At 36.2% G+C, this 16,449-nt stretch overlaps 1 protein-coding gene across 1 annotated transcript in view; it reads left to right on the forward strand.

Annotated features, from left to right (window-relative positions):
- Window positions 1-16,449, forward strand: part of LOC140168779 (atrial natriuretic peptide receptor 1-like) — an 82,078-nt gene that overhangs the window by 26,188 nt on the left and 39,441 nt on the right. Inside the window, exons 2-3 of the mRNA XM_072192189.1 lie at window positions 8,502-8,670; window positions 13,034-13,197. Of these exons, the coding sequence (XP_072048290.1) occupies window positions 8,502-8,670; window positions 13,034-13,197 (333 nt within the window). The remainder of the gene's footprint in view (window positions 1-8,501; window positions 8,671-13,033; window positions 13,198-16,449) is intronic.

A 16,449-nucleotide genomic window follows, 5' to 3' on the forward strand; every position in this document is an offset into this window, starting at 1 on the left:
GGGCGCCGCCATACCAAGACCACCAAGTGATCAGTATATGTGCTACAATGCTAAGAGATTTACAGACAAATATCATCAAAATAGCTGAAAATGTATAAGGCAAAATAATTACACATTTTTTTAAAGTATCTTTTCAAGAACTAAATTTTGGAAGTTTTCACCTATGGTAAAAGTTATTGACGGAAACTCATTCAATAATACTACAATTCACTAATACTACAAAAATGACAAATTTGCTAGAAAATTTGGACATGCATTCCGCGTTTCCAATTGAAATACACAGGAAGACCACTCACGGTGCCAAAGGTCACTTTTCCAGACATCTTATCCAGAAGTTGTAATGTCAGCGCCCATCTGGTCACGTGGGCATTAAATTAAGTGCCTTTATTAAAATACCCTAAGACGACTGTCCACCGGTGGTACCGCTAAAAATGGGAGTTAAAACAACAAAATTTGCAAAAAAACTAAAGGGCCCAGAGGGCATCTACCGCTTCTTCTTGGTTCACCTTCCGCTTAATTCTTCTACAGCACTCCAGTGCATCTTCCATGTCCTTATATTCAGGCATGACGAGTTTTACTGGCTCACGCGTAAGCGCGCTTGCGTTCGCGCATACGATACTGCAAAGCTGTGGATTCGTCACGGATTAATAACCACTGGCCTCCGCTACCAATGTATAGGAAGGGCTATTGAAATTAATATACATATCAGCGATTTTTTTTAAATGTTAGCAATGAAGAGTTTTGCTGCAGTTTGTATATGTACCTCCTCTTATAACCATGATAGCTCTTGTAACTCGTGTATATAATTAATAGGCTTCCGAATAATGGTCTTCAGAAGCTTTGAAGCTTCAGACTCTCGGATCATTAGAGTCACATGATTCGAAGCTTGACTCCCTTAGTTACCCAAAGGTAGTGGTCATGGCGTTGATTTTCCTCTCCTTCTCCCCTCTTCTCTCAGTGCTAGTTGAAAGCCAGTGGCGTCGCTAGGGGTTGTGGCGCCCAGGGTTAAGGATACATGGCGCCCCTTCCCAATCCTTGAAACAAGTGCTCGCGGAGCGCGCGATTCGACGCGAAGATTTGCACAAATAGGACCTATCACTGATTAAGTTTGGTTATAATGAAGTTGAATTGGTCGGAATTGGTCTCTCTAATGAACTTGTGCTCAAATGCGTGCGAACTGTGCGAAAATTTTGACTTTCATCGCCCGCTAGGAGGGGCGCAGAATCGATATTGAATTGGTCAATTCGGCGTCCCCTAACTCGTCCTTCGGCGACGCCACTGTTGAAAGCCACGGTATAATGCGGTTTTCTCTCTTTCATCTGCTTTATTCCTGCATGGTTATTAGCCATCTTCCTTATATGTGCCGCCACATAAGCCACCTTACTTTTATGTAGTGCCGCCCACAAGCCACCCTCCTTCTATGTGTCACAGTGTAGGCCCATAGTTACACAGCGTGTCATACCGTTTTTCACTCCCTCTTTTCTCCTGGTTAAGAATCACGACGTGCCGCCATTTATATGTGACTGATAAGTGTTTTTCTCTCCTCCCTCCCTCTACTTTTGTCCTGGTTACAAGTCTCCCTCCTTGTATGTGCCACCTCACAAGCCGCCCTCTTTCACCTATATTTACGATAACGCATGTTGTGCGTTTTTCTCTCCATTTTACCTTTTTCCTCGTTACAAGCCGCCCGACCTTGTATGTGCCGCCCAACAAAAATCCCCTATACTTCTGTGTGCTGCCCCACAAGTCGCTCTCCTTGTAGTGCAGGCCCATATAGTCAAAAAAGTGTGATCTACCTTTTCACCCCCTCCTTTCTCCTGGTTACAAGATGTACCGCCCTAGATGACCTCGCTGTCTCTTCTTTTGTTGTGGTTACAAACCGCCATCCTTGTATGTGCCGCCTAACAAGCCGCCCTCGTTCACCTATATTTACGATGACGCCTGTTGTGCTTTTCCGCCGCCCCTTTCTCTTGGTTACAAGCCAACACGTGCCGCCCTATATATAGGTGGCTGATAAGCGTTTTTCTCTCCATTTTAATTTTTTTCCTCGTTACAAGCCGCCCGTCCTTGTATGTGCCGCCTCAAAATCCCCTATGCTTCTGTTTGTTGCCCCACAGGCCAATATATACGGTAGTCAAAAAAGTGTGATCTATCTTTTCACCCCCTCTTTTCTCCTGGTTACAAGTCACGATGTGCCGCCTTATAGATGACCTCCCTCCTTCTACTTTTGTCCTGGTTACAAACCGCCCTCCTTGTATGTGCCGCCCATCACAAGCCGCCCTGCTTGTGATAGGTCACTCTGTAGGCATATTAGGCTTGTTGTATTTTTTCACCCCTCTTTTCACTTGGTAACAAGTTTACCATGTGGCGCCCTTATGGGTGACCGACACACGTTTTCACAAACCACCGCTCTCCTTGTATGTGTCGCCCCATAAGCCGCCCTCCTTGTATGTGCCACCCTGTAGGCCCCCTATTATTGCCTGATTACATGCCACCCTATTCAAATGTGCCGCCCTTATAGGTGATAAGCGTGATTTTCTTTTTCTCCTTTTTTTCTTTCCTTCTTTCTTCTTTTCTTTTCTTTTCTTTTCTTTTCTCTTCTTTTCTCTTCTCTTCTTTTCTCTTCTCTTCTCCTCCTCTTTTTTTTTTTTTGCCGCCCGTTTTTTACCCCAGGGGGCTGGCGCCTAAAGCCCCCAAAAAAAAAAAATACGCGCATGTGTCCTATTCTTACTTCTACTAAATAGTCGATATCTATCGTTTATTTATGATGTTACGAAGCAATCATTGTATGGATTGAGTGACCTTAAACTATTCTTTCTTTGGCGGCAGTTTTGAAGACAATTATTAAGGTGTGCGAGTTTCATCATTTGAAATGCCGGCAGAGATGAATTTTTCATAAAAGTATAGAGAAGGTTCTTCCATAGTGTCACAGCATGCATTTATGTCCACAGTATATGGGCAAACCCACAGCTACGTAACGAAGAAGATCTACTGCGGAGAATCCTTGAGGAAGTTATATCTTCTGTAATAATGACACTTTTGGGTAAAAATTGTGTTTATACCATTAATGTACCCTTTATATAACCCGACATGTAAACGTTTTCTGACAACCTTTTATAACCTTTTGCGAATGATGTCGAAAACGTTTTGTGTTTGCTGGGCGATTACGATGGAAACTTCAGCAAAGCAAAACAGCATTTGATCAAAATTACTAGACCCTGCAGACCTACCTATAGCCTACTGATAATTGTAGCAGCAGCCAGCAGCATTACATAAAAGCCCACCATAAAAACAAACCCACAAAAATAGTTTTTCAGTGCCGTAAAGAAAAACATTTAGGCTACATTGAGCTGCCATGCCATGCCATACATGAGATGATTGGGTAAAGTATGCAGAATTTGACAGCCATTCCACTAGACCAGTAGATTGTAAATTACCTTTTCATTCACAGTTATGGCCAGCTGCAAGGATGTGTACATAATTATTTGAGGTACTTTTCAACTTACAATTTTATTCCCAAAAGAGATATCAAAATCATTTATTTCTAGCAAAATGAGCTGAAGGCGTCGGCACTCGGCAGTGCTGAAATCACTGTTTATAAACAACCAACCAGTGTTGCCACTACTAAAAGGAACCCAAAAAGTTCACCTTATTCCAATACAATGTGTTTCAATTACACACTAGAAAAGGCAATTACTGAGGTATTGACAGTAGCCTTAGTCGGCTCATTATGTGTCTGAAAGGTCGGAACAAAATGGCCATGCATGGCTGTGGATTCAACCTACCATGGCGATTTCTGCCATGAAGATATCGGGGCGATGACACTGTGCGTTACTGCCATCTTCAAATCAAACTATATGATGTTTCTTGCATTAGTTATTCCAATTGCACAGGCAGACAAACATATAGGGCATATGTATTTAAAACACATCAAATACCACAAAGAAAACAATACACATTCGAATCACACAACGTTCTGAACAGAAACGACACATACGGGCCAAAACAGCCCAAAGGCATAAACCAATCAATAAAACACACCATCCAGGATCACACAAGGTTCCCCTACCCTATACCACAAACCCACCAAGAACCGCGAATGCTAAGAACCGCGAAAGCCGAGAACCGCTCTAGTTTTGTCAAAAGATGACTCCATGGCACTTGATCGGGAAGGTTAAAAATGGTGTCATATTACTCCTGGACACGTGATCTGTGTAGAAAAGTGGTTTTGTATGACAATTTTCAGAAATCACGAATGTCTAATTTCTAATCTCGAATGTCTAAAAATGCAATTTTTTTGGGTTAAAAATTTTTTGATGTCAAAAAATGATGTCAGATGACTCCATGACACGTGATCAGTGTAGAAAAGTGGATTTTAGATCGAAATTCTGCGGAATAACGAATGTCTAATTTATAATCTCGAATGTCTAAAAATGCAATTTTTGGGCCAAATATTTTTTTATGTCAAAAGGTGGTGTCAGATGACTCCATGGCACTTGATCGGTGCATAAAAGTGGTTATTAGGTTGAAATTCGCCTAAATAACGAAGTTCAAAATTTTGAAATTTTTGCTAAAATTTTGAATGTCCAAAAATGGTGTAAAAATACTCGAGAACACTTGACCGATGCATAAAAGTGGGTTTTAGGTCCAAATTCACCCAAATAACGAAGTTCAAAAATTTTGAAATTTTTGGCTAAAATTTTTGAATGTCTAAAAATGGTGTAAAAATACTCGAGAACACTCAACCGATACATAAAAGTGGGGTTTAGGTCGAAATTCACCAAAAATAACGAATTTTAAAAATTTTGAAAATTTTGGCTAAAATTTTTGAATGTCCAAAAATAGTGTCAAAATACTCCGGAACACTTGATCGATACATAAAAGTGATTATTAGGTCGAAATTAGCCCAAATAACGAAGTTCAAAAATTTCGAAATTTTTGTCTGAAATTTTTGAATGTCCAAAAATGGTGTAAAAATACTCGAGAACACTTGACCGGTGCATAAAAGTGGGTTTTAGGTCAAAATTCGCCCAAATAACGAAGTTCAAAAATTTTGAAATTTTTGGCTAAAATTTTTGAATGTACAAATATAGTGTCAAAATACTCCAGAACACTTGATCGATACATAAAAGTGGTTATTAGGTCGAAATTCGCCTAAATAACGAAGTTCAAAAATTTTGAAATTTTTGGCTAAAATTTTTGAATGTCCAAAAATGGTGTAAAAATACTCGAGAACGCTCGACCGATACATAAAAGTGGGGTTTAGGTCGAAATTCACCAAAAATAACGAATTTCAAAAATTTTGAAATGTTTGGCTAAAATTTTTGAATGTCCAAAAATAGTGTCAAAATACTCCAGAACACTTGATCGATACATAAAAGTGATTATTAGGTCGAAATTAGCCCAAATAACGAAGTTCAAAAATTTCGAAATTTTTGGCTAAAATTTTTGAATGTCTAAAAATGGTGTAAAAATACTCGAGAACACTTGACCGATGCATAAAAGTGGGTTTTAGGTCAAAATTCGCCCAAATAACGAAGTTCAACAATTTTGAAATTTTTGGCCAAAATTTTTGAATGTACAAATATAGTGTCAAAATACTCCAGAACACTTGATCGATACATAAAAGTGGTTATTAGGTCGAAATTCACCAAAAATAACGAATTTCAAAAATTTTGAAATGTTTGGCTAAAATTTTTGAATGTCCAAAAATAGTGTCAAAATACTCCAGAACACTTGATCGATACATAAAAGTGATTATTAGGTCGAAATTAGCCCAAATAACGAAGTTCAAAAATTTCGAAATTTTTGGCTAAAATTTTTGAATGTCTAAAAATGGTGTAAAAATACTCGAGAACACTTGACCGATGCATAAAAGTGGGTTTTAGGTCCAAATTCGCCCAAATAACGAAGTTCAAAAATTTCGAAATTTTTGGCTAAAATTTTTGAATGTCCAGAAATGGTGTAAAAATACTCAAGAACACTCGACCGATACATAAAAGTGGGTTTTAGGTCTAAATTCGCCCAAATAACGAAGTTCAAAAATTTTGAAATTTTTAGGCCAAAATTTTTGAAAGTCCAAAAACGGTCTCAAATGACTCCAGTACCCTTGATCGATGCAGAAAAACGATTAAAAGTGTAATATTCAACATAATAACGAATGTCTAATCTCTAATCTCTAATCTCGAGCCAACTTCACCGTGCCGCTAGTTCTCATGTTCACGAACGCTTTGTGTACAAACCAATAGGGCATTTAATGCAGCAAACTGCAACTTTTACATTGGTATCTTCCTTGGGTTTTGGGATCGCCGTGTCTTTATTTCTTGAACAATTTCAACGAATGAGGTCTTAAATTCGAGCTAAAAGATGCAGCTATTGGCTGCTGGTTCCAATTATGACATTTCTTTCTTTGTTTAGGCTATACAGGGGGTAAACGTAACTGGTACCTTAATTTTTTGGCTTACTGTAGTTTTGGATCAGCACTAGTCTGCACTTACTTGAATGCAACACAACTAATGTGCGAGTATACTCCAGCGGAGGTTTCTGCACAGCAAATTGTGCTCAATATTATATTGATGACTTCATAATATTGATGCTATGAGTTGATATCTCAAAAGTTGTCTCATGGTCTTCGACCAATGTGCTATGAGGTGATATAAAGTATATCTTAACAACACTTACAACATGTAATATCTACAATTGTCAGCAGACAATTCCGTTTACTTAATAGCAGTTAAAGGTACAAAACTGTTTGGCACTAACAAAAAGAGACATCTTTTCGGCTGCCCCAGGGCACAGTGTCGACAGCCTCTAAATACTTTAATTACTTTTCCCTGAAATGAATCACGCCCTAATACTCCGTTGGTGAGCGACGGGCGATTGGTATTTCACCAATAAGATAGCTCGCCTTTCCGAACGGAAGAAAAGGAGTCCTATCTGATTAGCTAGAAACCGATCGATAGATCACTCAGTGATGAGTGTATAAACTCAGATGTAGAGATGTATTCAATTAAATTTAAATCAATATTCTATTATTGACGCATATAAAGAAAGTTGTATTGCTGTTCACTGTGCTGTATTGTATTATAGGCTTGTGTTTTAATATTCTATAGCCAGTGTACAGCACCGTGATCAGAGCTGAATGGGCTATGCGTGTTCTTTTCATAATAATAATATTCTAAAACAGTTGAATATATCACATTATTATCGTACGATTTAAAACCATTATGGTGAAAATGCAGTAAAATATATGTGTTTAAAGAAAACAGCAATCGCAGCTGAGTGTATTAAAATTCCAGTTAGTGTATTGAAAACAAAACCTGCGTTTTACCTGACAACAATTGGATTTTCTTGTAATTGCAACGCCATATGGGGTACTGAGCATGCGCAGATCGTTTTAACATGTATGAATGGAAACGCTGCGGTATCTCATATCGTGTAAGTGATATGCTTAGCCTGGGTCGCTCGGCCTATCTTGAACAAAATCGCCATGCGTAGCTTTTGAAGAAAGAGTGCATCTGCCGTACTAGCACGGCATTTTTTGACCAAAAATTAAAATGATCTGAAACGACGATACTTGAAAGATAACAAATTTGTTATTTTGTGTTTTAAGCTGCAGAAAATTCCTTTATCCTGTTTTTTTTATTATTTATTTATTTATTTATTTAATTATTTAATTTATTAATTTATTTATTTATTTTATTTATTTTATTTATTTTATTTATTTTATTTATTTATTTTATTTATTTATTTATTTATTTATTTTATTTATTTTATTTTTATTTATTTATTTTTATTTATTTTTTTATTTTTTATTTTATTTATTTTATTTATTTCATTTATTTTTATTTATTTTATTTATTTTATTTATTTATTTATTTAGTTATTGACTTCGACTCGACATCTGGAAGGGTTTAAATTTCAAAATTTATATGTTATCAAAAATTATCGTCATATTATCGTTAGGGATGGGGGCCAAGGGGCATCGTCTTAGCGCTCTGGAGTCCAGGTCTTCGACTGCGAAGATGCAGGTTTTGCATGGGCACGTTTTGCATGGTCCATGAATGCATCTTCGCAGGGTGGAAGTTTATCGAAGCACTTCGCGTTGCTGCAATTCTAACACGTAACATATTTAGATATCCATGTGTTCTTTAAAGTTGCTCTTTGGGTCATAAATTGCAGCATGTTTTGTTAGCCTTGAAGCATCAGCTCCGCTCAATGCCTGCCGATGCAGAGCTGGTAGAGTTTCCGTAAAAGCTTTTTTCTTCCTTATACACCAAAAATGGCGACACTGTGTCGCAACCAGTGACAGCGTGGACTTCAGGTAACACACCACAAACATTAGCAATATCATTTTTCTTTCGATGCATACTTTTGTAATGTTGTGAGTACGTAAATATATTTCTGAGTCAACCCCCGTAAACAAATAAACAAGTCACTTTTATTTAATTCACTAATCTGAGGAAACTAAATTTTTAAATGTGTTATTTTCTTCCCTTAAGGTATGAGTGATTTAGCCAGATATTGGAACATTCCTATGCTAAGTGGTGCCTCAACATCAGCCGATTTCTCTGATAAGGATCGCCACACGCATTTCACTCGCTTGAGCTACGATCTGAATCGAGTGGGTTATCTCCTATTAGAAACATTCAAACGTTTTAATTGGACAAGGTAAGATAATATGCTATACCAAAAATGAATTGTAATTTTATTTAACGTCCGTTAGCATGATCGCATGGTAGGACTACCATCCGCACCCATTAATGCCATTGAGTTTCATCAAATGACATGCTTGATATTATGTTCTATTAATATGTATTTGTTTAAGTTCATGTTTATGGTTATTGTTTGGTCGGTGAACTAAAACCATAGAGTGATAGTAGCACATGTCATATGGACAATGGAACCATCAACTAGAAGTTTGAATATATAAAAGTCGGGTCTCTAGCGACATTAATCTTAAAATCTAGCACCGAATCTTTAGAGCTGGTCGATTCTAGCGACACCAATCATTATAGTCACACGAATTTGCAGTGACGTTAAACTTTACAGACATTGAAAAGGTTATATAGTGAGATGTATAAATAGGTGTTATAGATGTCCCTTACTGGCAGAAATTATAAGAATTTGTATATAGGGTCTACAGTCGTCAGTGACCATGACCTTTTACAGGGTGTATCAAAATGATTGGAACCGGGATATGTGGCATTTTCAAAAATATATCAAAAATATGAAATTACTACTCGAATGTAAGTTCATACGTGCTGGTGATAAACAATTTCAAGAAGTTTAAACTGACTTTCAGCACCAAAATTCACTAACCTTGAATTTTCGATGTGTGACACACATCTTCATCAGAAGAAGTCCTAAGATGTTGTGATGGACTTGCCCATTTGTTGACCATTGGCGACTTTTGGTCGAATGAGGGCGTTGTATAAGGTTGGCAATTCCAGTCCTTGATCGCGATTTAGTTCTGGCGATTTTTTCTTGATCTGGATGGATCCCTTCAGACCGCACAATACGCTGAGGAAACTGTTAGTCTCGCCCAAGGATCCCACGCCAACAGAAAAGAAATCAGGTGTAGTCTACGAGATTCCCTGCGGCGAATTTACCAGTTCGTATATCGGCCAGACCGGTAGACAACTGGGAGATAGACTGAAGGAGCACAAGTCAACCGCCCCCAGCCGCAAACCCTCTGCTGTCGCAGAGCATAAAACAGACTCTCGCCACAATATTGACTGGGAATCCACAAAGGTTTTAGCCAAGGATGATAGAGAGTACCCCCGTTTAGTGCGGGAGGCCATCCAGATCAAGAAAAAATCATTTAAACGGAGATCGTCATTATAGTTTTACTTGCACAGCACAAGATGAATAGGTTCACTGCATGAACTATTTATTGCATACATGCTCTCAATCAATATCTCATTTCAGTCTACATTATTACATAACATAAAATTGCTTTTACATGTACTATTAGAAAGATAGTTCCTGAAGTCTTTGCCTTACGACTACGGCAGTGTGAGGTGAAGCCCCATCTTGAATGAAAATGGGATGGATCTATTCTGTAACTGCCCATATCAAATTTTGAAACATTGTAAGTTATAGCATGTTTGCATGGGATACTCCTTGCTCTCGGAAACTGTCAACCAGTATTCTTCACTATGAAACTATGCTAAAGTGTGGAATACTGTGGAGCCATTCAAATAACTCTAACCTGGTCTATCCTAACAGACACTGTCTACAGTCTACAACTATTCTGCCACACCATATACTTGGGTAATCTCAATGAATCTTATACTACAATTCAAATTACCGTACTAAGTAAAAGGCATATACTCTCAACCAATAAATGTTAATTAGATCATTTATATACATTATGAATGGAGAAATAGGCAATGAAAAAATAAAACATTTCCAGGATTTTCAACATATCATTCTCACATAAAAGGTATTTGTAGTAAAATAGAGTTTTGAAAATGGTGCGCTACTGATCCAGCGTAGCGATGAAAGTGTATAAAAAAACACCTACTTTCCTTTAGAATCATGTAACTTCTGAACGAAATGTGCTATCTTAATGATCTAAAATTCTTAGAGAAGATACAATTATTATAAATAACTCCAAACTTGTACATAAAATAGATAAAAAAATCTGCAAAAATTAAAAGCCGTCGGTACCAATGATTTTGATACACCCTGTACCGCAAACGACTGGTCATATTATTTGTTTTCGTTGATTACTGTAATACTTTGTAGACCCTATATACATGTTAAAAACTATATCAATGTACTCATCAGGTTCAGGGGAACATTATAAATGTGATGTACCGTTTTCGAATTATAAGTAAAAAGGTCAAAGGTCAAATTTTGACCTCTATAGGGGACAAAATTAAAAGAATACTCCGATTATGACAGAGATTGAGAAATAAAAAAAAATCGGGGTGATCGTCACATCGTCGTTAATATCAGAAACTACTACACTGTTAGAAATATCCACGATTTTACAGGATTTTTCAGACGTAATGACAGCGCTGATCCTGTTTTTTATCATGTTTACAGTATTTTAACGTAAAAGTGCGGTGCGCAGAGGACAACTTACGTAAATATGGTAAATCAACTGTAATACACAATCATTCACTGCCATTTAACGCGGAAAGTATCGCCATTGTGTTCTTTAACTAAAGTGTTTATAAATTTACGATCGTTTTTTTCCGATATGAAATTACATTTAAAAAGACGTATAATGATGTAGAAATCGTAAAAGAACCTGTAAATTCAATCGTCCTCTGTTATTTAACTGGGAAATTATCAGTATCGAGTCATTTAATGTCAGTATTGGTAATTTAAGGGGTTTGGGCATTAAGGTTTCGATAAATTCATTAATTTCTCAAAAAGTAAAAATCGCAGTTTAACAAATAACGTTTAAAATGAAAGCCGTTATTGGGGGCATAATAATCGTATCATTATAATAGGTAAGACACCGTTTAAAACATGTGTTGTGATATCCCAAGTTCATAGTAAAATATGCTCACGCTCTTTTTTACAGATAGCCTCGAATTCTATAATTAGGTATGTCCGATTGCCTGAAATTAATTATATATTTCTGAAAAGCGTTTCTACTTGGAATGTACATACCCATTGTCCGTTATTTTTATTTATGAGCTCTTTTATGTATTATACATACGATAAAGGCCGCATGCGAAAATCCCGATATTTTTAACAGTATCGGTTTTGTTATCCAAAGAACCACCTACATTATAGTTCCCTACAGATTATCAAAACCACAGATACCAAGATAAAGGCTGTGCTACTGATAGATTTTAAATGAGAGCCACAAGTGTCAGCATAATACATATATGTAAAAATGGACCTTCGTAGGATATCTCGTTATTGTAAAGAGTTAAATTTTCCTCAACGTTTTCAATGTTGGGCAACAAGAATATTGTGCACTTACCCAAAACTTCTCAGTACATTGCATAGAGGATCTGGTGTATAACCAGGCGCCCGAAATGGTCGATTGTATAAGTTGGCCACAATTTGAAGACGATTTCACTCTATAAAATGGCGAAGTTATTCCAAAAGTAAGCAAAGGCCGCAGAGTCTCGTTAAAATTACAACTCAGTCTTGTACTAGCTTGAAGAAATGACAAAGTATTTCACATTGTCTTCATTCATAGATGATAGCAGTAGCGTAGCCAGCGTTGGGGGGGCAGGGGGCAGAGTGCTGTCTCTATGTATTATATGATGCAACTGTATTTTTTTCGTCTGTGCCCCAAAAATTTTATTTTGCTCCCCCCGAACCAAAAAGCTGGCTACGCCCCTGGATGATAGAGAATGAATCCCAGTATCAGACTTCTCTTTGTTATTAACAATGAATGGAAATATTTACAGTAGAGTTTGTTAGTGGCGAGTTATAAGAGGTACTTTTCATTTTTCAACCTTGTGTTACATAAACATTCATATCTTTTCTCAGGAGTGTTATAGAGTAGTGATTGAGGTGTCAAAATGCGCAGGACAATCACCCGCATGCGATTATTTAGCAAACGTACAAAATTATCCGCTAGATTTTAATAGTGGGTAAATTTCCTAACCATAAACAAACTTTTTTAGTGTAGTATATGTGTCATATAATTTGTATTATGCACGCAAGTAGTGATGCCCGTTTGTACTGTATTTTTGATAGTTTTTCATATCCGAATTGAATGATAAAACATAATCCCTACAATGTCTGATGAACCGCGCTAGTGAGCTTGTCAGTATGCATAGAAAAGCTTGTTTCTGGCAAAAATTGACAATTAACTGTTGCTAATTTCTAGATTACAGAAACTTTCTTGAGCGTTTAAGAATTTGTTGTTTAATCCTGTAGTGATGATAATTGTTGTGATTATTTGTTTCGTATTTATCGTGTTTTTATTTATTTATTTATTTATTTATTTATTTATTTATTTATTTATTTATTTATTTATTTATTTATTTATTTATTTATTTATTTATTTATTTATTTATTTATTTATTTATTCTTTCTAAATATATTATAGATGCAGTCACATCATAGGAACAGGATACATAGCTATACGAGCAGGAAAGGCCATAAGTAACATATTACAAGCCCAAGATAATATGCACCTGTACGAGCTCCAGTGGACGGGAGATAATAAAACCGTGTATGACATTATGAGGAAAGCGGGTCGAGTATCAAGAGGTAAATTGCTGGTATGAGCCTTTGGATGGACAGTATTGTTTGTGGGACATGATAGCGCATCAGATATATCGAATTGCATACAAAAACTATTGCAATCAGTTAATTCATAACATCCCGACTTCTGCAAAGAAATACAAAATGGCTACCGTAACATTTGCGCTGAAATATTGACTATAAGAACAGAAATTGTCATATATATTGGCGTATACAGGGTGTCCCATAAAAAAATACCGGGCGAATGAATTTGGACGTAAGTCGAGAAATAGACATCAGAATCCAAATATCTAAACATCAGCGTGTAGCCCATCTTATTCTGCATATTATATGCAAATTTTACTGGAATCGGTTGACTAATCGCGAAGAAATGAGCGATTACACCAGGCATGCGTCAATTCACTTCATTCCAAGTTTGAAAGAAAGATCATTCACAACACAATGCGCACTAGTGGTTTAAACTGTCAATGTGCTTCATATTTTGTTCTGTGAAACCCTTTTTGTTCTTTTTAAACAATCTGTTTCTTGCAAAACATTTAATTAGGTTTTGTTTAAATTTGAAAACCTGCACGATATTGAAAATGAAAGCTTGCATGTAAGATAATGCTCTGTACTTGTAAATATATTTTTTGGTTATGTTGATATAAATGTTACATAAAGAATTATTGCATAAAGAATTCCAGCTGGCTTAAAAATTTTTCTCACACACATTAATGTTTTTGGAATATTTCCAAGAAATTGTAATGCAAAGTATAAAATCTTTTAAAACTTCAACATTAATATTGCATGGTATCAAAAATCACACGTAAGGCTGTAAGCACTTGATCATTGTTATTCTTGGGTCAAATGTTCTTTGGAAAGTTAAAATATAGCATATTTGCATAACATAAAGAATTGAAGTTGGAAAGCTTCCAATTGCAGAAACCAAAGTTTTCTCGGACAAAATGTTATTCATCTTCAGTGAAAGCATGAATGACATAACACCGTCCGATTATAAAATAGATAATATGGACTAAATTTAATGATATACACAAACTTTAGGAAGCTGTGAGCGAGTATGAAAAAAGTGCCTGTTGATCAAACTTGGAATGAACTGAATTGATGCACGCCTTATGTAATCGTTCATTTCTTCGCAACCAGTAAACCGAATCAAATAAAATTTTCGTATGTGGTGCACAACAAACTAAGCTATGTGCTACATTTTAAATTTTGCGATTCTGATGTCTATATCTCGACTTACGTTCAATTATATTCGCTCGGTAATTTTTTATGGGACACCCTGTATACCAAATTAAGGGCACAATTTGATGTAAGCTAGTTCTGCACATACATAATATATGAATATTAAGGTTCATGCAAACATACTTTATTCATAAATTGGCTTATGTAACATGGGACATGTTCAATTTTCATGACCAGTTCTCACCAGCACTACTGTCACTCCCATCACTACTCAGTTCATCAAGCTGTGCCAAGACCCATACAGGGTGTCCCTGAAATAACTGTATCGTCGGAAACTGATTTTTTGGGTGTTTTAAAAACATAACTAAATAACCGATATGGTTGAAGAATATATCAGTTCTGACAGACTTTTTTAATTTTGACAATTGACAGCCCCGTTTTTGAAATAAAAGAATTTTGCGAAACTACTTCATTTTCCATCCGTTCCACGGAGTCAAATATCTGTCAATGACAATAGACGCCTCATGCGCTGATGATGCGCAATGATTAGTACTCCGAATACAGATCATCGATTTATATTCGAATCCGTGGAAAGGTTTGAAAATGAGGGAGTTTCGTAAAATTCTTATATTTCTAGAACGGTGTAGTCAATTGTCAAAATTCAAAGTGATAGGTGATGAATTTCTCAACCACACCAGTTATTTACTTATATCGTCGGACGCATCACATACTGGTCTATCTCGAAAAACACGCATTTCGAGAAAATCGCAATTGAAAATCTTCGTATTAAGTTAACCTTTCTATAATTTATTTAGACTATGGATTTTAATGAAAGTGGTTTTAAATTAAAGTATATACTTAACAGATTTATTTAAGTGGAATCTTGAATTATATTTACCTTTGCAATATTGCTTAAAACTACACTAAAGTTGTAGTTCTGTATGTGAAATAGTTAATTTCCTGATATCGTATTTAAAGTGCATTTCATACTGGTCTATCTTGGGGCTATCTCGATTTCGCGAACAATGACGTGATTTTAGACGCATCACATACTGGTCTATCTCGAGATAGACCAGTATGTAATGCACTTTCAATACGATATCGGGAAATTAACGATTTCACATACAGAACTACAACTTTAGTATAGTTTTAAGTAATATTACATACGTAAATATAATAAAAGATTCCACTTAAATAAATCTGTTAAGTATATGCTTTAATTTAAAACCACTTTCATAAAAATCCATAGTCTAATTAAATTATAGAAAGGTAAACTTAATACGAAGATTTTCAATTGAGATTTTCTATAAATGCGTGTTTTTTTCGAGTTAGATCAGTATGTGAAAAACGTATTTTGAAAAAATCAGAGATAGTTTAAATTTAACATTTTATTACTAATTATCTAGGAAAAATTGAGGTCTGTAATTTGTTGTATTGGAAGAGCTTCGTAAAAAAGAACTATATACCAATTTTCTCAAAAAAGTCAAAAAATCAAGATAGACCAGTATGTGATGCACCCGACGATATTAGTTGTGGCGTTAAATACCCATACAATTAAGTTTCCGACGATACAGTTCGGCTTAGGAATTTGGCTTAGGAATATGATGAGTCAACTTGTCTATCATGTTTGACAATGCTGCACGTTTCAAGTGGCGCTTGAAGGCACCCCTGCCGGGTGGGGAAATTTATTCAGTACAAATGACCATACAGGGACATGCCGCAAACATGGGTGGATGAAGAGTAAATCAGTTATTCAGAAACTTGTGAGCTTGAGCTTGCTCTACATCAGCCTTGCTTGCTGCGTAAGATTAGCTTCAATACCAAAAGTCAGGAGTTTCAGAACTTCAATATGAAATGGATATAGGTGTAGGGCTGGCACTTTCGCACTAAGGGGCATTCGGTGAGAGCAAAATGTAAAAAATATGGGGTCATTGGGTGAGAGCATGATTTTGGCATTCGGTGAGAGCAAAATGTGAAAAATATGGGGTCATTGGGTGAGAACATGACCTTTTTTTAAATGGAATCTTTGGGTGAGAGCCGAAAAAGCGCCACAGAAACCTCGAAAATTGAGTATCT

Source organism: Amphiura filiformis, chromosome 13, assembly GCF_039555335.1.
Source record: "Amphiura filiformis chromosome 13, Afil_fr2py, whole genome shotgun sequence".
Taxonomy (NCBI): Eukaryota; Metazoa; Echinodermata; class Ophiuroidea; order Amphilepidida; family Amphiuridae; genus Amphiura; species Amphiura filiformis.